The sequence below is a fragment of the Corvus brachyrhynchos genome, unplaced genomic scaffold (assembly GCF_000691975.1).
Source record: "Corvus brachyrhynchos isolate BGI_N302 unplaced genomic scaffold, ASM69197v1 scaffold83, whole genome shotgun sequence".
Taxonomy (NCBI): Eukaryota; Metazoa; Chordata; class Aves; order Passeriformes; family Corvidae; genus Corvus; species Corvus brachyrhynchos.
In genome coordinates this window covers 13,087,449-13,108,992 of record NW_008238464.1, presented here as the reverse complement: position 1 = coordinate 13,108,992, position 21,544 = coordinate 13,087,449, and the positions used below count along the sequence as shown (strand labels likewise).

At 39.0% G+C, this 21,544-nt stretch overlaps 1 protein-coding gene across 5 annotated transcripts in view; it reads left to right on the top strand.

Annotated features, from left to right (window-relative positions):
• The window catches only part of MID1 (midline 1), a 171,406-nt gene extending 150,586 nt beyond the window's left edge, over positions 1-20,820 (top strand). For all 5 annotated transcript variants that reach the window (XM_017737163.1, XM_008635890.2, XM_017737160.1 and 2 more), the window contains exons 7-10: positions 7,518-7,661; positions 15,998-16,159; positions 18,182-18,389; positions 19,847-20,820. In XM_017737163.1, coding sequence (XP_017592652.1) covers positions 7,518-7,661; positions 15,998-16,159; positions 18,182-18,389; positions 19,847-20,195 — 863 coding nt within the window. In that variant the 3' untranslated portion in view covers positions 20,196-20,820. The remainder of the gene's footprint in view (positions 1-7,517; positions 7,662-15,997; positions 16,160-18,181; positions 18,390-19,846) is intronic.
• Positions 20,821-21,544: the final 724 nt, after the last annotated feature.

The window sequence follows — 21,544 nt, the reverse complement described above, 5'->3', positions numbered from 1 at the left end:
CCCATGGTCCTCAATTCCTGTGAGAAACCTTTTTCCTGTGTGGTCCTCTCTCTGCAGGCTGCAGCTTCCTCCAGGACATATCAACCTGCTCCAGTGTGAGCAGCTCCACAGCTGCAGGTGGAGATCTGCTTCACCGTAGTCTTCCGTGGGCTGCAGGGAAACAGCCTGCATCACCACAGTCCACCACAGGCTGCAGGAGAATTTCTGCTCTGGCACCTGGGGCACTTCATCTCCCTCTCTCTTCACCAATCTTGGCATCTTCAGGGCTGTTTTTATCACATTTTCTCACTCCTTTCCCCCCCAGCTATGCACAGCCTTTCTTACCCTTTCTTTAAAATGCTGTCACAGAGGCACTATCAACACCAGTGATGGGCTCAGCTTTGGACCCTGGCAGGTGTATCTTAGAACTGATCGAGTATCTGTGTTGGATACTGAGTCAGTTCCTGATCTTTTCTGACAGAGATAATCCTTGCAGCCCAGCCACTACCAAAACCTTGCTACATAAACCAAATACACTCACCCTCATAATCCTGAATATATTACCTCCAGCAGCCCCAGAATGCCCCAGGAAGCATTAGGTGCTTCAAACAACTGGGATGCATTTCCTACCTCCTCATCTTGCATTCTTCGCCACCAGAGTGTGAGGAAGTGGGATTGAGAAATGGTTAAAAGCCACTGCAGCAGAGTGGAGTGAAAGAACAGCTGGAGCTCAGCCTGGAGCAGCCAGAGGAGGGAAAGCAGGGACCAAACCCTATTTCCCGGGAGACGTGTTATCCTCTCCCTTGGGGCTGCCTCCTTGCTGCAGCAGATTGCTGCCTGGCAGAGTTCCCATGAGCAACCAGAAGCTGCTCAAGCAATCAACATCACAGGCTCAGCAGTGAAAGATGTTTTCTCATGTCGGTGACACTGTGTATTTCCCCATCACAGAACTGGAGGATCTGGCTGTGTCTGGAACTAGAGAGCACACTGTGCTCTGAGCCAGGCTGTGGGGTGGGTTCTCCACACAGCAGAGCCCCACCTCACTTAACTGAGATCTTTGGCCTGAAGAAGCCCACAGGATTAGACCCTTACTGAAAGCCTGAGTAATGTGCAGTCTCAGAGCGTACAATGACTCACAAAGAGAAACAAATTACTGTAATTTAGGGTGTTTTGATTTCAATGCCAGAATTAGAACAATTCATTCCAGCTCAATTGAAAACAGAAGAGATGTGGTAGGTTTTTATTTTGCAGGGTCTTTAAGCATCTGCTGTTAATAGCAAGAATTTGCAATGAAAGGCACAAAGCACTGTTAGAAAAGCACTGGAAAACACTTCCTGGGTCCATTCACTTGTTCCAGTTTGCAGAGGGTATACTTGTGTTAGTTCAGGAGAATGTGAGGGTGCAGAGTCTCCTCATTGCCAACCACTGTAATCTCTTCCATGCAGAGGGCTGGCTTCTGGCTTTTCTTCTGAGGAAAGGCTGAGAAAGTTAGAGTTGTTCAGCCTGCAGAAGAGAGGGCTCCAAGGAGACCTCATTGTGGTCTTTCAACACTTAAAACATTTAGTAGGGTCTGTTGAGACAGGACAAGGGGTAATGGTTCTAAACCAAAGGAAGGTAAGTTCAGACTAAATATAAGGAAAAAATCTTTAAAATGAAGGTGGTGATCCAGTAGAACAGGTTGCCAGAGAGGCTGTATAGGTCCCATCCCTGGAAACATCCAAGGTCAAGTTGGACAGAACTCTGAGCAACCTGTCCCTGTTCACTGTCTGGAGATTGGGCCAGAAGAACTTTAAAGGTCCCTCCCAATCCAAACTATTCTCTGACACTGTGATTCCATGAATAAGTGAACAGATTAATACTGGGAAGCACAAGACTGTGTGCATGCACAGGGCAGCAGCACCCCTGCCTGCTAGAGCTGTGGGGTTCTTGTCATATCTAAAAGAGAAATTTTATCTGCAAGGAATTTCTTTATCACTGTGTGACAGATGAATACAATCAGTGTCTAACACATATTCAAGTAAATAAAACACAATAATAATGTGATAAGAGTAATTTCAGCTTCTTATACAGTACCAGTGTAATGTTGTGGTGTCTACCTCTCTCCAACTCTGTAGGATTTTTGCCATCGTGTTGAGCATTCACCCCAAAATTATAAAAATCCAAGGAAATGAAAGGAAGAATTAAAACAAAAAACAGGCTCATTTGCCCTAACCTAGCAATCTACCTTTAAAATAATCAGCCACATCTTCTTTTATAGTCAAATAAGAGAAGTAACCATCTCATTTTGAGGCACATATGTCGAGGCAGTTGACTCCATTCTGGAGTTGCCTATTCCTCCCAGTTGTCTCCAAACAGAGGATAGATATATTCATGCAAATGCAGATAACTGTGGTTTAGATCTGTAACGTTATATGAGGTGAATTCTGTCTAGCAGTCTGTTCCTGCATCCCTCAGGTCTTCTCCCCTTTGTACATCACATGTCAATATTACCAGCCTAATTGCTGTACACTGAAGAAAACAAAGGATTTATCTCTATCAAAATGAAGGGTTGCCTTGCTATAAGGATATTTTCTGTGATCACTCATGATGGCTGTGTCATTTATGTAACTCCTTCTCTGCCTTTTTCCTAACTCATCCACAGTCTTAAAAATTTGCTCACACTGCAGTCTAAGGAAACTTACATATGTATCAAGCATTTTAGCTGGTTTTTCCTAACAAACCATTTTTATCCCTGCCCTTGATGCCCAGTGAAAAACAGTTCTAGCTGGCTTTTCTTCACATTAATAAATAGCATATGGCTACAGTGGCAAAATGCAAAGCACAGGTCCAAATTATCTGAGCATAAAATGTAACCTATGCAGACATCTAGAATATATTTATGCAAATATATGTATATAGGTATATATGAGATAGAGGTGTATATATATACAATCCCAAGAGTAAAATGCATTTTATTATTCTCTACTGTTGTCCAGAACTTCAGAGAAAGATTTATGTTACTCCTTTCAGACTGGTGCATGGAATTCTCATAGATCATAAACTGAACTCTTTGTGACAGAGTGAATTAGGCTTTATTTTTATCACGCTTCACAGTTAAGTAAAACAAAGACCATTTGTACATCCTAGTCATAGATCTATGCTGTGAATTAAGTGAAGAAGCCTAACTTATAACTATCATCTGTACGGCTTCTGAACAAAATGTCAAAACCTAAATTCCAGCTTCATTATCTCTGCTGTCAGTTGCTTTTGAAACAATTGACCTCGGCTGTCTCCTGGAGATTTTTTTCTCCTTTGGTTCTTCCCAGTATAATATTTGTCAGATCTTCTTCACCCTCCATCTCCCCAACCTTATCTTTTTTCTAGGCTATTTTTTTACTGAAGAAATAAATTTAACTAGTTTGTGCTTATCATTTACGTAGATGTCTGTCCTAAGCTTCTGCTATCCACATAAAATCTCTGATATCTTTCTGAAAGTTGCCTGCCAGACATTGAGATATCAAGCTCAGTATATTAAAACAATACTTTTAAACTTCATCTGACTGTTGTATTCTCTGTATATATAGCCTTTATGTCTTTTGAAAGCATTCTTATCTTAACAGTTGCTCAAGCTCTTCATCTGGAAATCATTTTTCTAAACATGTATCTAGCTAGATGCAGGCAATATGTATGACTTGCAAACCCTCTGCACAATATTACTGTTATAAGGACGTTTTTTGTCCATTGTGAATCAAAAATGCTTGGTTTGTGTCTTAATACTTTGAAATCACTTGCAGGAACATCTATTCTTTGACCTTGCAATTTGCCCTACTTCAGAAATCCCATCTGATACAGTGATAGGTTTTCTTCATCCATTACTTCAGCTATGACTGCACAAAGAAATATGTATTGCCTAGCATATGCCAGCAATTTTTTCACACAGAAACAACTTCCTTCTGGAAACACTTCACAACTTCTCTTACTGTTTAGCTCTTTCAGCATTGAAAGATCAAAAACCAACTATGGTCAACGCTCAGTCTCATGGTTTGAGTGTAATCTCTTCTCATTCTGTTGATTTTGAGCAGTCCTGGTCTACCTGAAGTCATGGTCTACTATCTATGTCTAGATGGTTGTATGACTGAGCCCTTGGTACCAACTCATACATGACAAGTTAAAAATACATAAAATTTGTATTCACATCTGATGTAACTGTGCCTTTCAAATTCCTGTATGGTGGTTCAGTCCAGTGTCATGATACAAAATGGAGTCAGTAATGAACATCTGAGAGAGGGTCAGTGCAGCTTCTGCACCTCCCTCACAGTCATACCAGAAATATGGATATTTCTAGCACCATTAAGTCAAGCAGATTGCTTAGGTCTTCTGTCTGTTACTCAGTATCAAAATCCATAAGGAACATTTTCAAGTCAATCACTGCATGACAGCAGGGAAAGATGAAAGAGAAACTGAGCATTTAAAATGAAGTTGAGGTGGTTTTAGTCAATCTCTGTGACCTTGTGCTGAGAGGATTTAGATAGAATCTCGATAGGCACCCAGGAGGCACCGCATTCATGCTGGGATTCACCGGGGAAAGGAAGCAATGTCCCTAAACTGTCTCTCAGGTGTGTAAACCCTGTGAGCCATTCATTCTGCTTTAGAGCAACAGCCATGCAGATGACATGGAAAGGAAGGTGCACTAAACTAACTGGGTTGAAAGGGAGTAGTTATTCTCATGAGATCAGTTACTGTTGAGAGCAAATTTAAGAAACTTCATTTCTAATATTAATGCCTTTCAGGCATTTCAGGTGTGGTTACTGAATTTTTAAGTGTGTTTACTCAGTTTTGAGTCAAAATGAACTAAAACAGCCTTCAGCAATGATTTTTCTGTCTTGTGAGAGAGTGTTGATTCACAAATGCTGGTGAATGAAAGTCTGAGTGTCTGAAGCAGTGACCACTCCCAGATATTTTGTCTGATCCTCTACAGAGAAGTGTATTATGTCTTCCACTGCTGTGCTGGAAGCATACTGGGCTTCCCCTCTGGAGCAGTGGTGAAGCACATGCGAGTCAAGAAGGGGAAGTTTCTGGAAGTTTCTGAGATCACTGGAGTCTTTGAGGAGGTTTTCCTGTGGCACAGAGCTCTGTAACAGTACTGATGAATTCAGTAACCAAACCACACGCTACCAAATGCAATACTGAAGCTAACTGGTTGAGGTCAATCTCAAATTGCATTACAAAGTTACACTCTCTAAAGGAGTATGTGCTGTGGAATGATGAATTTGGCAGTTGGATTGCTACATTATTTTCTCATACAAAGCATCTAAATGTAGACTTTCCTGCCTTTCTGTAGGAGGTGCAGGTGTATTTGTTTTATTCTGAGTGGTTTATGAAACGTATGCTGCCAAAGAGCTGAATTCATGCAGTATAGTCTCAGGTGAGTGTGGGTTAATCACAAGAGCCAGGGAAAATATGTCCTGCTTAGGTCAAACCTCTCTCAGTCATTTTCATTACATGAAGGCCTGTAAACTTCCAGCTATAAGGCCAGGTGTGCATATGAAAAGCAAACTTAGGCTGCCATTTTCAAAGAATTTGAAGATGCTTGGGTGTTATTGAAATGCAGTTTGCAGTTAATTAAACCTTCAGTAATTTTTGCTTTCTATAAATTAGTATTTATTTTCTGTGTTGAAATAATAACATTTCTCAAGTAAAATATTTTGTTGTTAGGTGCAGGAGATGACAGAAAAAAATTTTAGTTGAACACCAGCAGAAAAAAAAATTGATTTACTTGTATGTTTGTAATTAAGACTTGTTCCAGTTTTTTGTTTGGCCTTTGAAGGACAGGAAAATTTTGAAATGAAGCCCCAGCTAGGAAGAAAAAATTTTTAAAACCTCCTGTGGTTGTTCTACAGGATACATTTTTGGAACACAGCTGATATTACCATAAGTCTTTTCAGAAAACCGTGAACGTTTTTTTCCACATTTTGATTATATTCTTCTCCTGTTCTTATTTGAGTTTTATTTGTCTTTGTTTTCATTAATACCCATCTTTCCCAAGGGTTTTTCTGACAAGTTAAAAAAAGGCATTTGTTGTCTTCTGTGATTCAATATGTAGAGCATCACAAATCATGGCCATATCATGAAACACATTTGAATGTTTCCTTATGCCCCTTGGTTAAAAGAGGCTGCTTGGAAACGTGTCTGCACTTTAATCCTTGGGAACATACACCAGTAAACCAGAGACATGATCTATAAAAATTCTTAATGGAAAATAAAATAGATGTGTCATAAAAATAATATGTTGCAAAAGTAAAGGTGGAATTCCTTCAGAGGCACTTTTTTTGAGGCTATTATTTGTGGCTATCAGAGGTTAAAGAGCTGACAGGAGAAAAAATAACCAACCAAAACTAAACCACAAACATTCACAGTTGCCTTTCTTTTCCTTTAATACAGACATATTTTGGTTGTTTCAGCTTGAGTGCTCTCCTTCTTCACTTGTGACAGCTGGGAGAAACGCTATTAAGCACAAGGATTTTTTATTTTTCTTTTCATGATATGGCTTGTAGGGAAGATGATTTGGAATGAAGCTCCCACTGAGACAAGGATGTGGGAAGATCCACCAGTCTTTCAAAGAGAGACTCATTTCTTTGTTATTTAGGTGTTTGGCTTTTTAAAGATTGCAAACAAGAAAATTTAGACCTAGGTAACTTGCTTCAAGTTTCACTTCTTTAAATAGTTCTTTAAAACAAACATGCAATAATATGGGAAAAGTCTGTATATCTTGCTACACAGAGATCTTTTCTGTCTATTAGAAAAAAAAAAGAGAGAGAGAGAGAAACAGAGGACTCCTGGGTGACTATTTGGTTGTAATATTCATACAGTCATTATGCTATGATAGGAACTCTTTATTTAATGCTGAAAAAAGTGAATTTTATAACCAGCAGAAATTATATGCAGCTAAATTAGAAAGGATGGCTGAGAGATCAATAAAAATGGAGAAAATTCAGCATGAAAGTATGAGTGTTGGGAGCTTCCCCAAAATTATATTTTTGCTAATGAGTGACAGATCATAGTGTGGCCTGGAGCAGGGCCAGGAAGGATGAACCACCACAATACTACTAATGGAAACCCCTGTTAAGATAGGCTGGGCAAACACTGCTTTCAAGTAAACAGTGTTTACTTGAAAAAAGTGTTGACCCTTCCTCTTGACATGCATCAATGAAATTTTGATAAGTTTGGTGAAATGGTCAGAACAATCTTAGAAAAATTAACTCGTCATTGTACCCATCTAATGTGATCACCAATACATCACTTGTTCTAGGGCATCTGAAACTAAAGCTACTTTAATACAAAATATTTTCAAAACCTGGAGTTCCCAGGTGGCTGTGTTGATATTAAGAATTCCTTCCTAACAGTTAATTGATAATCACAGTTAGTACTGGAATTAGTGAAAAGTTGTTGAAAATCTGTTGGATGATATCGCTACAAACTCATACATCAACTACATCCCCTAATCTCAGGGGAGAGGGAAAATACTTCACTGATTGTGCCTCCTGTGTTGTATCTCACAGCTCCCAACCCACCCACCATTCGAGAAGAGCTCTGTACAGCTTCTTATGATACCATTACTGTGCACTGGACATCAGATGATGAGTTCAGTGTAGTCTCTTACGAGCTGCAATACACCATCTTCACTGGACAAGCCAACGTTGTTAGTGAGTATAAACCTTCTCTTTTCTTGTTGTTTCCTTATGCTTTCTACATAAACCAAGTGTCTTTAAAGATAAATATGCTCCTATGTCCAAAAAAAAGGAAAAATTATATTTTAGATAGATTTAAAACCAAAATTTTTAATCCAAACCAATAATGATTTTAAAAACATTTAAAATTCAGAATTATTTCAGTTAGAATTTCTTGTGTCTTTTCTGGGAGTGTCATGTATTGGGAACTTTTCAAGACTAAACCCAGGACAAGTACTGTCTGTATTAACAGGACTTGCCTCTTGCGTCCCAAGTCCCTTTTTGCAGATGCAGCAAGTTCAAAGACCTCCATTTCATTGTCTGCACTAGTCAGTCTGCATGTGGGAGCCTGTGTTGAACTGGTCACTACTTAGAGCTGCAACCCCACTGTCATTTATATAAACTTGACATCTGGACCTTTGTCTGAAATACAGATTAAGTCCTTCCCTCTTACTGTCTTCAAGGCTACAAAGCATAGGTCTCAGTGAACTACAGGCTAAGTCAGAAAACATCAGTGGAACAACAATTTATATGGTAACTTGGTTTTACTTAAAATGAGACTAACAAACGTTAATTTTGTATCATAGCACACTTTTTATGAGTACTCTCTATGTTTTGAATCTGTGACTTTCTTTAATGACCGAATTTATTTATTAGATTTTAGATTGCTTTATTGTTAAATAACTACTCATCATAGAAAAAAAAAATATTGTCTAATCTTTGGTCAGGAAGTCAGCACTTCTGGGTTCAGTGGTCTGCAATCATTGGGATCACTGAGTATGAATTTGGAGAAGTCATTCAACTTCTTCCTGATCCCTGTGTATTTAACGGGAATATCACTAGCTGACACATACTTGTTTTATTAAACAAGGATTCTGAAATGAGCCAAATCAGTCAAAATGTGGAGTTTGTTCAAGTCAACATATATTTAGATAGGGAACCCATTGCCACAGAGGGCTGGTGTATTTTGGAGTTCAAGAGATGCCTGAACAGATCATGCAAGAAAAGTACACTGAGAACAATGAAGTGCAATGAAGTGGCTCTGGAAGTCCCAGAGCTGTAAGCTGTTGAAGCCTGGGAGAACATGGTGAGAAATGATCAGTGTGTGCTTTCCCTATTCCTTAAAACCTTCCTACACCCTAACCTTTGTGCACCAGCTAATACCCTGGACATGCACTGACCTAGATAGACCTAGTTGTGAGACAGGGCAGAAATGCTTTCCTTCTTGCAAAATTTGTTTGTAAGAAGAAAATTTGTTGAGATACTTTGATGAAACTCAGTGCTGTGGGCATGTTTACATACTTTATGTCAGTGGAAAAATTGTATGGTCTATGCCAAGTTTGAGTACTGAGCCAAGCTCTCCCACTGACTCCTCTGTTACTGTGTGCCTCTCATCTTCTCCATCACTAAGCAGGAGTTTGGTTTCAAGCCATCTGAAAGGATATCTGAGGATTCATGTGCTGGCATCTTAACACATTTTTTAAGTAGCATACTGTGAATGTATTATAGTGTTCAGGACTGACTCAAAAAAAGAAGATGGATTATTGAAAATTTGATGAATGATTTGTCAAAACCTCCATGCAGTATTTCCCTTAACAGCCTGATTTTGAAGAATACACTGCAAAATTTAAGGCTGCTGGAAAGACCAAATAAACTTCAACACATGCTTCTACGTCTGAGCAAGCTGGATAATAAAAAAGTCTAATAGTAATTTTGAAGAAGTTGGAGCAAGGTAGATAAGGAAGGAAAAGCTTCCCTGATTAGCCACTACTAAGAAGAAAGGACTTAAGAGAGTGTGTTGCTTGTATTCTAGTCCATTTTTATCTATGGCTTTATGCTGTGCAAGTAAATTATTTGCATTATGTGTGAACGACGTGTGAACAGCAGCAAAAGGTGTGCCATTTCCACACCCTTGGGATGTGGGATTTTACTCCTTGCTTACTAGTGAATAAATAACAAGGTATTTCTATTTTAGGCTGCACTGTAGGTTTCCCATGTAGAGGTGAAAGTTTTGATCAGCAAAATATGTATCAAAAGTCTTGCTTTCAGGGATGCAATATAATTTTCAAGCATGGCATGAAGTGCTCAGTATGCAGTCTGAACTTTCATATCACTTTGCAAAAACTGCATAATTAAAACTTTGAAGAGAAAACAAATTTTGTTTACAAAATGCTCTGAAGACCTTAAATGAGAGTAGAAAGAAATGAAAGAATGGCCCGTTTTTTGGTGGTTTTTTTGGTTTGGTTTTGTTTTGTTTGGGGTTTTTGGTTTTGTTTTTTGGGGGTTTTTTTGGTTGGTTGGTTGGTTGGTTGGTTGGGTTTTTTTTAAGAGAGCTAGTTCTTATGCAAATACCCTGGTTTAATTGAAAGCTATAATGTTAACCCAAATTAAATACATGCATGTATTATAAGTGAAAGGCCTTTCCAAATGTTGTAAAGCTTTTTTTTTTAATTTCATTATTTAATACAGACTTGAGTACCTCCAATAGTGACCTTCCTGCCAACATGCTACAAATCTGCCTGGGTTTGTAAAATGTGAGACTCTCCCAGTTCATTCCAAATTACACTGGTTTTGGAGATTTGCCCACTAACAAACATCATAGAATCATAGGATCACTTGGGTTGGAAAAGACCTCTAAGATCATTGAGTCCATCTATTAACTTAACATTGCCAAGTCCACCACTAAAACATGGCCCTAAATGTCACATCCACATGACTTTTGAATACCTTTAGGAATGGTGACACCACCACTTACCTGGACAGTCTGTTCCAATGCTTGACCATGAAGAAATTTCCTAATACCCAATCTAAACCTCCCCTGGTACAATTTGAGCCCATTTCTTCTTGCTCTGTCAATCCTAACCTCATTTTACTCAAGAGAACTGCTTGGATATTTATTCTCCGTGTTACATTATATTCTTGATCCTGCAGAAGGATTTAACATCCCACCTGTTACAAATGGCTTTCCAAGGCTGTTCTTAGAATATCAGAGTGTACCTCAGTAGTGCAGTTGAACACACAGAGCTAGTGTCACTGTAAGTGGCATTAGCAGGTGCTGCACTGCAGCCTCCATGTTTTGATGAACTGAGGATAGGTTTGTGGGGTTTTGTTTAAATGCTGTTTTAATGAAATAGACTTTGGGTTAGCACAAATGTCTTCCTATTTATGGCATATGCATGCTGTTGCACATAACTGTATTTTTATTTCTCTGTCACATCCCAAAAATTTCCATTGGTATTGTGTGTTGCCTGTAGCAGAAAATGTAAACAGGCTCATAGCTTGACTTCAGTTCCGTGGTTTTTGTAGCTATGAATTAGTCACCAGGGAGTAGCTCAAGTACTGCATTAAACCAACAAGGTTTTTCCCCTGAGACAATAGGAATCACTTTGCATACATACCCACCTACCGTGCTAATGGAGGTTGTTATTTTGGAATCTGTTTCTTAAACCACATAGCCAGCTTGACTGCACTTTCCACTCACAGTACATTTCCCCCACCAGAGGCATATATCATCCAGAGATTGCTAAGAATTCAGTAACAAAAACAAGCAATACTATGTTTTTTTAGTATATTTTCTATCCAACATAATCAACTATATTCTTTTTTATTAACTGAAAAATTGGAAAGTTAACTTTTGATGGCCAAAGTCCAAATAGAGTATTTCATTTGAATCCTATTTCATACAGGAAAGATTATTTCCAAATGTGGCCAAACTTCTTGGCTATTGAATGTTTGGCAGACCTGTTCTGTGCATAAGAGCAATGTGGAACTTTAGATTAAGTAGGCTTTTACTAAAGCAGTTGTTCTCAGAGTTATACCATTTGTACATTTGCATTTCTGAGAGGCAGCTAATCACCTGCAATCTGAATATGGTAAAAGCTTTCAAAATTACTTTGTCACTAGCTAACTAACATGCATTATAATTTCATTATCCCATTTTAATAGATTTTCAAGTATTCATTGAGTATGCCTTTTTTTAACACCACAGATTTGTTACAGTGTGTTTCAGGACAGTTCAAATTTTTCTCTAGCTCTGAGACAAGATTCTTCAGGAAAAATACATCTCTTCCTTCTTGATAAAAATCAGTAAATCGTTCTCTCTTACCTGGTAAAAGAAATCAGGGTTAATTAGTTATACAGTCTAATTTCTAAAAAATCACCATGTCAAGGATACAGTGTACTACTGTCAGAACCTTTTCACTGTTACAGGACCTCTCTTCCTTTGAGAGAGCATAAAAGTTTTTTGAAGGATCTAAGACAATTAGGAGCCCAAGTTTCCGTTAAAAACAGTGAATTTATGATTCACCAATTCTTTTTTTAATATTCTAGCCTTTGTCTCTTTCTCTAAGTTTTATTTCACCAAAAGCAGATTCCTTACAGTCTTCAGATTTCTATTGAAGATTTTAGTGAGAATTTTTAATGGCACAAAAGCAAATTTGGGATAAAACCAGGAAAACTTCTGCCTCTTTAACGTATAAAAAGAGTGTATTTCTTTAAAAAAAAATTCAATGTGTTTTGCAGAAATCCTGCATATGTTATTTTTTTTTCAGATGGGAATGAAGAGTGGGGGTGGAGAGCTATCTGTTACTTTCACCTACCTTATTCACTCTACCAATTTGAATTGGTAATAATTTATTTAAATAAAGCATTTTACAATAATTAAAATACTCAAGAGATTAAATAACCTTCCCATGACTTTTGTGCTCCTTTTCCAGTTTTCAAGAAAATACATTTTATTAAAATCTTCCAGTGTAAATTTTAGGAGGATTTACACCTTGGGATTTTTCCCATCTGTTTTTTAAAGTGCATCAACAGCCAACACCAGGGAAATAGCTTTACAAATTATTATCTCCAGACTCTGAGAAACTTGTTTTGAAAACTCACACATCCTGTACGGACATCACTGTGCTCACAGCACCATTCCAGGATGTAATTTAAATTCTCTACATTTTTGTAGGCTACAGTTTTAAAGTACATTGTTTTACCATCTGCATATCCCTGTTAAAAGCCCTGGGTTTTTGAAACAAGAAACCTGAATGTAGCCTGGATTAGGAGTGGGTACAATAGGAGAGCCTTGGCTCCTGCTGCTGCACCAGTGAGGAGATGTGTACTTTTCCACTTCACCTGCTGCCACAGGCAGGGAACTGAGGGGGCAAACACTACCCCCAGATGTCAGTGTGACCAGGCTGCTTGTTCATTTCCCTGAACTTCCTTAATCATATTCTTTTGTATTCAGAGAAGAAAGGCTGTCCTGACAGGGCATAACTGGAGACAAATTCCTTTGATGCAGTGACAAATTATTCTTTCGTATGTAAAAGCTTAACGTGGCTGCCAATAATAACTATTCTCCCTTTTGAAGGAGTTTGGACTTGTAGTTTGGAATCATCAATACTTCATTCCCAAGATTTTTGAATGAAAGTACAATCTAAAGCCTGTTATCAAAGAGCTTACAGTCAGAAATCAGAACACATCACTGAGCCCCTTGATGCATAGGCAAAAGCTGAGCTTGTTGGGACAACAAGGTTTGTTGAGCAAAGTAACCAAGACAGTCACTGCACATCCAACATTTATTGCACATCAGTAGTCTGGGATGCCTAAGACTGGAAGGACAAAGAAAAGAAACATCAGATGTATTCTGCCATCAAAGAGGATGGAGCTTTCCTCTACAGCATGAGTCAGGTCAAACAGAGGGTTTCTGACTCTCTCTATTGACTGTGCAGAGAGTTTAGGGTAGGTAAGGTCCTTAGTGATTATTGGGTATGTATAAATCCACGTAACCAGGAGGAAGGGATGAACTCGAGAGGAGACTCATAGCAATGCAACAATACCTTTACTGTCCTTTATATACTTATTTGGATCAAAGTTTTATACTTTGTTAAGGAGCAATCAGCCTCTGGACGGTATTGTAAAAAGTGTAATGCAAGTCTTAAAAATGTGCCCATTAGAGAGTTGCAGTGAATACTACAAAACTAGTTTCTAGATGAGTTAGCAAAACTGTGGGCATTTCTGCGTCTGCATAATGGTCAGCTTATAAATGGTTTACACACACCACAGAATTTTGCTTTCAAAGTGTGGTTGTGGCTGGAGAAGACCCTTCTAGGACCACTGTCTGTATCCATCCCACTTAACTGTCACATGTTATTCTGTATCCCATCAGAGGCATCTTAGTTAAGGATTCGTTGATTATATTGAACTTGCTTTAAATCCAGTGCTTCATTTTGCTTTATTTTAACATACTTATTTTGCAATAGTGCCTGTGAGTCCAGTAAGGGATGGTTTCATTCCAAAATCATTGTGGTAATTCAGCTACAGAAGTGTCCCTTTAATATCTATGGCAAATTGGGGAAAGATGAGATTTCCTCTGAGTAGTCAGTGAAATATTTTATGTCAGGAAGCTGCTTCTTTTATTTTCTTTTTTCCTCATAGGAAACTCCTTCACACATAGCCTAAAAAAATAAGTATAAGTTGGTGTGTATGGCTCAGTGGAAGAAGAAATGGACTGATGTTGCTTTAAGGAGTTCACTACAAGTGCTGGACCCGGCTGGGGTTGCCATAGGGTGTAACGTGGGGTTCTTTCCCTTCATGAGACAGGCAGATAATTGTTCTATACAATCATACACACACACACACACACACACATATATACGTATATATAATCATCTATAGATGAGGGACTCATCTCATGTCATTTTCACACCTGGAGAAGTGAAAGAAAGTACTTACTGATTTCTGCCTCTCCTCAGAGTCCAGAAAAATGGGTTAGGCATTGTAGCTCTTCGTTAAGCGACAAGATAATATGAATCCAACCTGAAACTGTGCCACAGTTACCCATTTGCACAGCAGGATGAATCTCTGTTCTGCCTGCCTCTTAAGAATGCTTTGTAATGCAAGAGACACGAACTTCATAATACTTAGATTGAAATTTGGAATTTAAGTTCTGTTTCTAATGATCTTTTGTTATGAAAAGCACATATCAAATTAGGAAGGAATCTTGCAGTATGGCCATGAATTGTCTGTGAGACTGCAAACCTGTATCACAGATCCCTTTCTTTCAGGTTTTGTAACCAGTAGCCTTTAAATTTTGTTTTACATAAAGGTTCATATTTTCTGATATGCAGAGCTGAATTTACTACTGAGTTCTAAAAGATTCTCTTCATTAGTGGTTTGCTGGTAGAACATTAGTTAAAAGCTGAAAGCTGTCTGGAAATAACAACAGCTTTCATAATGTGTCATATGCCCAGTAAAGACAGGGGCCAAGAAGCTTGTCAGGTTCCTAATCCAGTCAAGCATTTCTCTGTTAAGTTTTCCAGCCTTACATATGCACACACATGCATACACTTCCATTTGCATCTACCTATTTCTGGCTGTATCACCATATAAAAGGTTGTGAATACATATACTCTTCATAAATGTTAATTTTTTTTATTTATGTAAACATCTACAGTAAGAGACTGGGGAATCCATTAGACCAGGAGCTGTTCCAAATATACAGTGAGTTGTACGTATGATTGACTGCCTTTGCAGCTATGCCACAGTAGGAAAAACTTGCGTAGAGTAATAAGTTCATTTTAATAGAGTATTTTCCTGTTTTGATTATGATATTGGTACTCCCTTATTTTACCTACTTCCTGTGTATTATACTTCTGTGGTAGGCATCAAATGTAAACCAAGTATAAACCAAAAAGTTTTATAAATGGAAAATTTTCCAGCTGGCATCTCAGCATGTGGACATAAATCAAAAAGTTGCATCCATTAAATTTACTGGCTTAGATTACTTTCTGGCAAAGCCTGAAGTGCAAGAGCCAAAGGTTTCCCTGAAGTCCATGCTCTACCCTGTTTGGCCTCCCATGATTTGCTTCAGGTTCTGAAGAATGCATACCTGGGGACTGTCAGCCAAGGTGCCTCCCCAGCCCTCCTGGCTTTACTGCTTACGTTCGAGGTTTAAAGTGAGTTCATTAATCCAAACAGTAGATTGATGGGATCTCCATAATCCTCCAGTTCTTAAGCAATAAAGAATGCCTTGTGTTGGGATATGAAAAATCTCAGACTGCTAGTGTCTCCACCAAGCCATTTCTTGAATGCCCACTTTTTATGGTTCACCTCCCACAGCAAGAACTTAAAATGTACCTTGGCTGCAGGTTGATAAAATGAATTAGGGGCTTTAAGTAGTGGCTCAGTAAATGTAACAACACTTTAAAAGGTACAGAAGCAAAGTTCATATTGGCCCTTAGGTGCCTGGGAATGCTCTAAATGTCCCTCTGTTACAAAGCATTTAATGTGTTATGACTGATGTGCTCTGTTTGAAATTGCAGGTTTATGCAACTCAGCCGACAGCTGGATGATTGTTCCTAATATCAAACAAAACCACTACACAGTGCATGGGCTGCAGAGTGGCACAAAGTACATCTTCATTGTTAAGGCCATTAATCAGGCTGGCAGCCGGAGCAGCGAGCCTGGCAAGCTCAAGACAAACAGTGAGTAACATGAGATCAGAATGCACAAAGTCTTCTCCTTTCTGGCCTTCCTTTTTAGGTCTGATCTTTGAAAGATACAGGAGGACAGAGATGTTTAACTTTTTTAAAGTGCTTTCCAAAATGAAAGCCACTTATTTAACATAATTCAAGATTGCCTGAGTCTTCAGTAGCACAGAAAATATGTTGGGGTTTTTTGAGAGATACATCTGTAGTTTGGTCACTGGAAATATCACATAGGAACTAAGCTATCACATGTGAAATGGTTGAAAATACTCTTTTGTGGTTTTGTTTTAATATCCTCTCTATTCTTTTTCCTCTACAAAGCAAAATTTTTCCTTATGTTTGCAGTAAAACATTTTATTTTTGTGTAGTGTTCATAAGATAATTGCTAGTCTAATTTTATCCCCCAAAATGATCTCTTTTTTAGGACATTGGAAAACTTCTTAGCTTCAACCCCCTCATTTTTTTATGGAGTTCAGAAAGGTGATAGAGTAGTCAGAGATCCCACTTCAAAAAAACAATGGTTACTGACATCAAATTATTAGCAGATGTAGAATAGCAATTTTAAGACTAGTTTTCATCTGTTTTTTCCTCTTGTCCCAGCTAATCCCTCAGCCATGTACTCATCATGGGCAGCTCTGAGGGTTGGAAAGGAAACACTGGGATTTGTGCATCCTCTGAAACCTGCTTATTGTAGGGGAGGGTGCTTGAAGGGGAGTGATAGTGAATGGTGAAAGGAGTCTGAAGAGAATGGCATGTACACTCTTCTGATTTCCTCCTGTTTGCTATTAACCTGTGTGATGGGACCAGACACAATTTAGTACAGAGAGACATCCTTCAGATACTGCTTCAGCACACAAAGGTTACTAAGCAGTCAGAGAGGCAGACAGGAGGTTATGTTACCACTGCCAGGCAGTAAGAAATAGTCCCCAAATATTTTCAAACAGGTTTATTCTGTATTTGGTCATAATATGTAACTAACTGCACATTGCAAAAGTAGATAGCCCTGAACGGTCTACATCTTATTTTAAGTACATGTGCCAGTGCCTCACACAGAGTTCATGAGAGATCTAGTTTGCATTTTCTGTGCATGTCATCAAAACTTCTGATTACATGTTTTTCCCCTTGATATGAAAGACAGTAAGAAGGGAAAAGTGCTTTGCTGGACCACTTGTGGAGTCATACTTTCGTAGCTGTCTCTTGGTGGAGGTAAATGATCATTCTGCTTTCTGACACAATGAGCAAGCCTGTCAGAATTGTGGTGGGCTTTATATATCTGCAAGGTTTGGTTTACCAAAGAGCTTCCTGTTATTGTCTACAGACCTTGTGCTACAGCCGAAGATACTTGCCAAGAGCAACAGCCTCAGTAATGTTATTGCACCATATTATTTGGGCCAAGTTACAGTTCACTTCCTTCCTTTTAATGCACAGTATCCAGCACCACATGGGCATCCTTCCAAAGCAATCCTGAGTTGTTGATTGTGCTTGTTACAAATAAAGCTGTCAGTGAACAAAGAGACAAGGCTAGTGCTTCTTATTTTCAAGCTCATTTTGTGGGATTTGAAATCATACTTTTCGTAGGAATGATGGAGGTGTTATTATGGAGCTTTATCCCTAGAGAATTAATAGAACACAATTTATTCTAAATCTAATATGCTGTGAAAAAAGCAACCCTCAGACCTTTATTAGCATGTATATTGGTTTCAATTACATGCAAGAATTAGAGTATTCTGGTTACCTCTAGGTCAGAGATAATGGACATGATGATTATGCAGGGCTCTTTTCAGGGATTATCAACACGGGGAAGTTAGTCCACAATGAAGTTGACAGTAAACTGACGATGCAATGCAAACTAGCTATTGCAGGGAGCAAAATAGGTTAGTCTATCTCAAGAACACTTGAGAGGAGGAAATTAATATGGTTATGTAATCTTGTGGGCTTCTTAGAGGCTTGCTAATCCACTCTCCTTTTTAAAATCTAAGCCAAATCATTCTTCTGTCATCTTTGTCTCTACTTCTCTAGGTCAGCCATTTAAACTGGACCCCAAATCTGCCCATAGAAAATTGAAAGTGTCTCATGATAACTTGACAGTGGAACGGGATGAAACATCATCCAAAAAGAGTCACACACCAGAGAGATTCACGAGCCAAGGGAGCTACGGAGTAGCTGGCAACGTGTTCATCGACAGCGGGCGGCATTACTGGGAAGTGGTTATAAGTGGGAGTACGTGGTATGTATATAAAAATATATGTGAAAAGAAGCACTAGTTCACACCACACAGGTGCTGGTACAGTTCCTCTGATAGAGGACCCTGGAAATAAATCTGTCAGATTATGCATCTTTATATTTAGCAGTCTTCACAGGACTTCTACTCCTCAGCTGGGGATTGCTGTTTTTTTGAACCCACATACAGTACGTTTTAAGATTTTTTTTAATTGGAGGGATCAAAAAATTTCACCTTGTTTATACAGATAGATAACTTTGTAAATGTGATCATTTCTCTACTAAATGTGAAAGATTTTCTGTCCTTCACTATGAAAAAATGAATAAAACTGAAGACAACTTGATGATCCAGTTTAACAGGGGCAGAGGTCAGATTTGCTTCTGGGGAGGGGACATGAAGCAGCAGAGCTGTAGGTCTGTGCCCCAGGGTATGAAGCAAGGGGCAGGAAATAGACTACTGCTTTCCTCCACTTCTGAATGATCCTCTGTGTCATACAGGGGTGTCTTTCAGAGGTCCTTTAGTCAATGGGAGAGATGTTATCCTTTAGTATTCAAAGACATCATGATGAAAGTTAATAAAGTGGAAAAATCACTAAGGTCTTCAGGTATTACCCACTGTATCAAAGAAAAATGCTGTTTGTCTGTGCCAGTGCTAAGGAATGGGGAAAAAATCCTTGTGGCACATTAACTTCTGTTGGTTGAATGCCCAGCAAATACTGCAGTGTGTCTAGAACATGAGGAACTTTTAAATTTCTGTTATATATGACAAATCAGGTATTTTTCCTCAGTGTCCATTAATGAGAACATTTTCACAGTCCTTTTGCCCTGCACATCTTGCCATAAATTTTGGTTTGCAGAGCAAATGTCTTTACCTACAATTGCTTCACTTGGCCTGAAACCCACTCTCAAAAATACTCATTTGAATCTGAAAACCACACCAACATCTGGCAAAACATATTTGAAAATGGCAAAATGGGGGAAGGGGTTTAATGTGTCCTTTGATGTTTACTCTTGCATTCCTTCTTCTGGGCCATGTATTAAAGGAGCAAGGAGAGATCAGATTAGCTGACAGATAGCAGTGTATTTTAAAATCAGTGAATTTCTCTGTATTCGTCTGTTGGAAATGGAAATTTGAGGTCCAGCAATTCAAACTCTGAGTTGCTGAGTACGCAGAAATCTTCCTTTTCAACACCAGAGGCAAGTCCTCAAAAAAATTTCCACAGCTGCCAAACTAAAAATAATACAATGAGTTTCCCTGACCTCTCAGACCCAAAAGAGAGACAGGGCAAAGCATTAATTAAGCCTGTGCAGATGTTGTGGTGAAACGTCATTTAATTAGAGCTTAACCCACAGCAGTAAGAGGCCGGGGCACTTTAGCAGCTTCTGTGGGCTAACATGTGACTTCACTGAGAGACAAAATGGCAGGAAGCATTTGTTTCCTTGAGGTGTTCTTTTGTTTTGCAGGTATGCTATTGGTATTTCCTACAAGTCAGCACCGAAGCATGAGTGGATTGGAAAGAATTCTGCCTCCTGGGTGCTTTGCCGCTGCAATAACACGTGGGTGGTGCGGCACAACAGCAAAGAAATCCCCATCGAGCCCGCGCCTCACCTCCGGCGGGTCGGGATTTTGCTGGACTACGACAACGGTTCCCTTGCCTTTTATGATGCTTTGAACTCCCTACACCTTTACACTTTTGACATTACATTTGGCCAGCCAGTGTGCCCCACGTTCACAGTGTGGAATAAATGTTTGACCATTATAACTGGCTTGCCTATCCCTGACCACCTAGACTCCTCCGAGCAGCTCGCATGACTGCTAAAAGCCAAAAGGTAGGATGACACATCTTCCCAGGGCAGCCCAGTGGTGCCAGCTGGAGCTTACCTGGAGCTGGTGGACCCATGTGGCATCCCAGACAACGCTGCCAAATTTGGGCAAAACTGGCAAGGAGAGAATCTCTCTTTCTGTGTATTTTGTACTGAAGGACAAGAAGTGGCTTTAATAATATGTTAGAACTTTCTTTTTCAGTTGGTTTTGTTTTGTTGGTTTTGTATTTCATCTCTTACAGGAAGATTTATAAATTATTTATAAAAATTGAAAAAAAAAAAAGAAAAGTGAAAGCCTAGGACACCTGGGAAATGACTTCTTGTTGTTTTGGGGGGTTTTTTTGCACATTGATGGTCCTGTTAATTAAAGTTTCATCAGCCTTTTGCATAACTTTATTTTACAGTGGATAATAGCAGGAAATCAGAAGGATGAAAACTGCATAATGGACAAGTCAGTATACCGCAAGTTTTACTTGTGCCCACATTAGTGGTCTCATTACCAGCCTTGTTGAGTGCGAGATCTCCCAATGTCTACTTTGCACATCGGAGTGTGCAGACCAAAAGAAAAAAAATAAGCAAGAGAGGAAGTGGAGCTCGCCAACACAGCAAAAGAATAAAGTTTAATTTACTTCTGTTTACAGGGCAGTGCTCTCTCAGTTCATAAAAAACATGTGGAATATCTCCTAGAAATGTGAGTGGATAAATCATCTGGTGATTTATTTTATTGATGGCAATATTCCCATCTACCAGTGCTTCGCTTTCGTCTTTGGGAAACATTACAGAATCACTGAGGATGTGGAAAACCGATACCATCTCTGAGAATCAGCAACACTGGAGGAGAGCAGCCAATCCAAGGTCTGACTGTAGACTAATTTGATAAAGCATCATTTGAGGATTGATTGTAATAGAAGATGTCACGGTTCTGATGGTAGACATGTGAATGCTTATTGCTGATTTTACAAGGTTCAACATAGCAAGCCCAGCCAACAACTCGGAAGTGAGACATGCGCCACTTTACCATTGGTTTTAAATTAAATACAAATGTTTCATTGTCATACACTGTGTAGTGTCTATAACAAAGCAAGGAAATCTGTTTTACATGTGCTGTATGGAGAAACACTGCAGCTGGAGTTTGCTCATGGTTATCATTGTCCCAGGTTGTTTGGGAAAGCACAGTTCACTTTGTGAATGCAAAGTAAAGAGTAAGCTCTCAGCAGTGATAGAAATCTGCATGGGGAGACCCTACATTCATCCTGGTGTTGATAGAAGAGCTTCAGTGAAGGCAATAGAGGTTGTATGTACTTTATCTCAGAGCTGAATCAGGTGCATTTTTTTCTC